The sequence below is a fragment of the Sinocyclocheilus grahami genome, unplaced genomic scaffold (assembly GCF_001515645.1).
Source record: "Sinocyclocheilus grahami isolate Dianchi unplaced genomic scaffold, SAMN03320097.WGS_v1.1 scaffold145.1, whole genome shotgun sequence".
Classification (NCBI taxonomy): Eukaryota; Metazoa; Chordata; class Actinopteri; order Cypriniformes; family Cyprinidae; genus Sinocyclocheilus; species Sinocyclocheilus grahami.
Window position 1 is genome coordinate 131,117 of NW_015505324.1, and position 5,216 is coordinate 136,332.

General features: G+C 38.4%; 1 protein-coding gene across 1 annotated transcript in view; it reads right to left on the reverse strand.

Moving 5' to 3' along the window:
- Positions 1-306: 306 nt before the first annotated feature.
- Positions 307-5,216, reverse strand: part of LOC107591723 (coiled-coil domain-containing protein 61-like) — an 11,705-nt gene continuing 6,795 nt past the window's right edge. Inside the window, exons 10-11 of the mRNA XM_016280958.1 lie at positions 1,686-1,791; positions 307-321 (exon numbers count right to left, since the gene is read on the reverse strand). Coding sequence (XP_016136444.1) covers positions 307-321; positions 1,686-1,791 — 121 coding nt within the window. The remainder of the gene's footprint in view (positions 322-1,685; positions 1,792-5,216) is intronic.

The window sequence follows — 5,216 nt, forward strand, 5'->3', positions numbered from 1 at the left end:
TATTTGGCAGGTTTGATCTGATGAACCAAGTGTCCTGAAATAATTAATTAGCCAGCTGACATCACATTTAACCTGGCCAACAGTACTTGGATAAGCAACCTGTTTTGTTTATTGACTTGCCTGCTATTTAGAGGCTTAGCAAGCTCTTCAAACTCAGCTACTGATCCTTCTGAAGAGCACCGACTCCTCCTGCTCTCCACAGACACACTCCTCCCCCTGCCAGCACTTCCTGCTCGCATCAGCTGAGGAATGGGCTCTCTGGAGCGTGAACGCCCTCTTTCCGACGGTGAAGCTAACATGTCCTTTCTAATCTTCCTCTGACTGTTGGAAATAAAAGCAGACCTCATGTATATCTGTAAGTAGGAAACGGGTGCAGCTAGGGTTGGGTATCATTTGTTGTTGTTTTTTTCAATACCGGTTCCAAATCGATACTTTTAAAACGGTTCTGGTGCCTAAACCGGTACTTATAAAAAAAAAAATACAAATAAAAATTCCCCAAAAAATTATAGATTGGCCATTAGCATTATAAACACATGATGTCGGTTTCATTCATACTGGACGCCAGAGGGCGCCCTCACACAGAAAATCCACATATCCAATTACAGAAGAAACGGAACTTATGATCCTCCAGGAAATCCCTTATATGGACAAAGACATGCTATTATAGCTGTAACTGAGTAAACAGAACATATAAACGTTTTGAATGATAAAACAAAGACAATAAACACTCGACTGTGACTATAGTTTATCTGTGTTATTCAAGTCATCTCTGGTATTTTTATAATAATTAAGTATATTTATAATCCATTGCTAATCGAAGTATTTTTAAAGAATCTTCCTCTGACTGTTGGAAATAAAAGTAGACCTCATGTATATCTGTAAGTAGGAAACGGGTGCAGCTAGGGTTGGGTATCATTTGTTGTTTTTTTTTTCAATACCGGTTCCAAATCGATACTTTTAAAACGGTTCTGGTGCCTAAACCGGTACTTATAAAAAAAAAATACAAATAAAAATTCCCCAAAAAATTATAGATTGGCCATTAGCATTATAAACACATGATGTCTGTTTCATTCATACTGGACGCCAGAGGGCGCCCTCACACAGAAAATCCACATATCCAATTACAGAAGAAACGGAATTTATGATCCTCCAGGAAATCCCTTATATGGACAAAGACATGCTATTATAGCTGTAACTGAGTAAACAGAACATATAAACGTTTTGAATGATAAAACAAAGACAATAAACACTCGACTGTGACTATAGTTTATCTGTGTTATTCAAGTCATCTCTGGTATTTTTATAATAATTAAGTATATTTATAATCCATTGCTAATCGAAGTATTTTTAAAGTAGCCTATGGAACATATTTTCTGCCTCATTCTGTGACAAGAAGCCACATCAGATCACAGAAGGAAGCATTTGACTGGTGTTAAAAAAAACTAACACTTGCTTTCTAATCTTTTTGTATTCTATTGGTTTTCTTTTCATTTATTATACAATTAACAAAAGCAAAAAAGACTTCTAACACTAGCTTGCTCTATTCTATCTGTTTTCTTTTTATTTATTATAGTATTTAAAACACCCTTGTTAAGTGTACTGCATTAAGCTAACTGAGACTTGTTATAGCACTTGTATATCATTGCTCTTTTGTTGATTTTGATTGCTTCTAGGGATGCACGGGCCCGATACTGCGCTCCTGTACTCGTACTCATACTCGTAAAAAAAAAACGATACCAAGAGTCGATACCAAACAGCGTGTGAATAGAGCTGTGTCCAGAAAAAGAAACCCTGAAAACAGAACAACAGAGAGTAGAATGGAGTTATTAGAGATTAAGGATGTCTATGAAGTACATGTAATAATTAATATAATGTTAAACATTCAATATTCACGCCTGTATAGTGGATGTGCCCGAGCTGATAAGCAGAGCGCGCTGAGTGGATTGAGCGCACGGCTGCACAGATGCGCAAGCTTGTCAAGTGAATATCTCACAGACATCACTGGAAAGTTTGTAGTTCGGTCGGATATGTCAAAAGCAAGTAAGTAAAACAATGCACAAGTTACTAAAGTTATTTGACGGTAAGGAGAGCGAGAGAGAGAGAGAGAGAGAGAGAGAGAGAGAGAGAGAGTCCGAGAGTGCGCACTTCTGTTGCATGATCTTGATTGCTGTTCACTCCATTAGCGCATGCATTTGGATTAAAACTAAATCGTAAATATTAAACAAACTAAAACTATAGGGGCATTCACTATAAACAGCATTTATTTTAAACGTCAAGCATACACAACTTTATTTAAAGTTATTGAAACTAGCAGACTGGGTGAAACGCTAGGCTATAAGTGACTCTCTCATTCTGCACCACGCGCTGCGTATGCTTGCTTTAAGGCCAAAGTATACTTCGATTTTTACTCGTACGCGAGGGTCTGTGTACACTGCGCGTGACGCAAATTACATCACCAAAATAGTATGCGTGCACTCGTATAATGTATAACAAGTGGTTCCCTGCATTATTTTAGGAAAATGTTTTGTGATTACAGTCTTGAGCTGCTGCAATGGAGCAGCTCTAATGCGCCATTAAAGTAAACAGTGAAAGGAACAAAAGCTTATACAATACATTTTAACAGGTATAATTAAGTGTGGAAATAACTGAAGGTAATATCTGTTTGCTAAATGAAGCCAACTAACATGATTCATATTATTACTACTATTATTTTGTTTCTGTACCCAATATTTGAAAAAAAAATTACAAATGCTGTGAAAACACAGGTATCGGTATCGGCGAGTACCAAAAATTAATATATCAATATCGGACTCGTTCTGAAAAAAGTGGTATCGGTGCATCCCTAATTGCTTCCATTGTCCTCATTTGTAAGTCGCTTTGGATAAAAGCGTCTGCTAAATTACTAAATATAAACGTAAAAAGGTTATAATGTTCTCTTTTGTTGGACAACAGGTTTAGAAATGTGAATACAAGGGAAGTTTAGCTGTAGGCATTTTAATTTAAGCATGTTTAGCTTAAGCTGGGCTCACACTACAGGAGTTTTAAAATCCTAGCCGATTATGAAATCTGGTTGCAGCACACACATAATGAGAATCTTTGCAGATTATCTTCTCTCAAATCTTAAACATGCACACACTACAAGATTTGAACATCATGGCGCATCACACACTACAAGATATTATTAAGACTATCATGCCAGAGGGAGCGCCTCACGTGATCGCCTTGTGACCAGGGGCGTGTCTACGTGGTGGCACTGGCCCCCCCTGAAATCTGGCTGGCCACCCCAGGTGCCCCCCCACCACCAGATATCTTGCGATAGGCTTGTTTTTAGTAAATTTCTAACTGCATCTGACAGTGGCGGATCCTGTGTAGGCAGCTGCCTAGGGCCGCTTTCTTCTCTTGTTTATACTTAATTTTAAGCGGTTTCTATAGCGTGATCTTAATGACAAATGTCGAGAGCGCATAATGTTACGAGTTCCATGTAATGCATGAGCAAGAATCTCACCGCAAGAATCCTCAAGCGGGTTTCCTTCACTCATACAAAACTGGACGTGTGCTTTTAACTAGAGCCCGACCGATATGGGATTTTTGTGGCCGATACCGATATTAGGGGGTTTAAAAAAGGATGATACCGATATATCAGCCGATATTCTTTGTGTATATTATAGTACAGTAACAGTCAAAAGTTTGGACACTTTCCCATTCATGTGTCCAAACATTTGACTGGTACTATATATAGAATACAGTATATGCATAAACAGAATATATATACATAAACACATTTTTTGCAATGATCACTCAAATGTGGTGATCAAACACTTATAATGGTGACAGAGATATGTAAGGGCATTTAACAATTTAACAATAAACTTTACTATCCAAAATGAGTCTGACATCAGTGCACTGAACAGTAAAGTTGAAGTTTATTCAACTTTAATTCAATTCAATTCCATTCAACTTTATTCCGTTGAAGTTTATTTCACTTCGGAACATTCACTCACGGATTTGCGCTACTGTCTTCACACACACAGACGAAACTTACTTGAAAAGTAATATAATATAATATAGAGGAATGCGATGCACAAACGTGGGGGTTAGTTGTAACACACGTGGTTTGAATATTTATTTGACCAAAGTTACATTTTATTATTCATTAAAATGAATGCACTTACGGTCAAATAAGACAACGCTTGATTGCTGCCTGAACAAGAGACCTCCTTACTGAAGTGTTGACTGGTGTCACTATCTTGTGAATGCGCCGGCGGATCTCCACCAAATTCGGGGGATCCCTTCAGCCAACGCCACTCTCCGCGCATCGGTAGCCCCCCGGGATCTCTAGATCGGTTGGCGCCGGACCGCGAATTTAACCATCCGTAACTCCCGAACCCAGGGGGCTATCGACGCGGGGTGGTCTCATTCGAAAGAGGGCCTCTAGACGTACACTCGATTCGTGTTCGAGAGGGTTCCTCGAGCTGAAGGGATCCCCCGAATTTGGTGCGGAATCGCCGCGCCGTTACGGAGATATGGCCGTTGAAAGTTTCAATGGTTTTCCATAGACTTAAGCTTTAAAGCGTTTCATCCAGGTCGCCAATAGCAAACAATAGACCAAACTAAGTAATTACATCATTTCAAGCATTTTATCTGCATTATATGTTCTGTAAAAAAAAAAGTTCATATCGGCGGCATATTCGCCGATACCGATATATCGGTCGGGCTCTACTTTTAACTATACATTGTTTTTTTTAGGAATTGGCTCTGCTCTCACTCAGATATTGCGTGTACACGCTCAAACTTTGTCCTCGCATCACTGAACACCAGAAGAGCTTTTTTTTCTAATTCAGGTGAAGAGTAGCCAAGGCTTTTCTTACTAAAATGGAAGCAAACTGGTTATAGTCAGTCTTCTCTAGTTATTTATTTAATTATTTAATACTTATTTTAGTTAAGTGCTTAAATTGTAAATATGCATTTATTAAATTATTTTATCTAGTGCATTTGTATTTTGTTGTTTTTGTAGGCTATACAATAAAAGGGTACCAACCAGAAATAATCACTGAGGGTGCTTCTGACATTAGTGAGGGTGCTCTAGTCTTAATGCACATTTTCACATATTTTGTCCCATCTATTGCTATGGTTATTATCACTATGTCAATCACTACTACTTCGAGAGCGAATCCAGCATAAATATGCGGATGTCATTCCCGAAACTTTGCAACGTG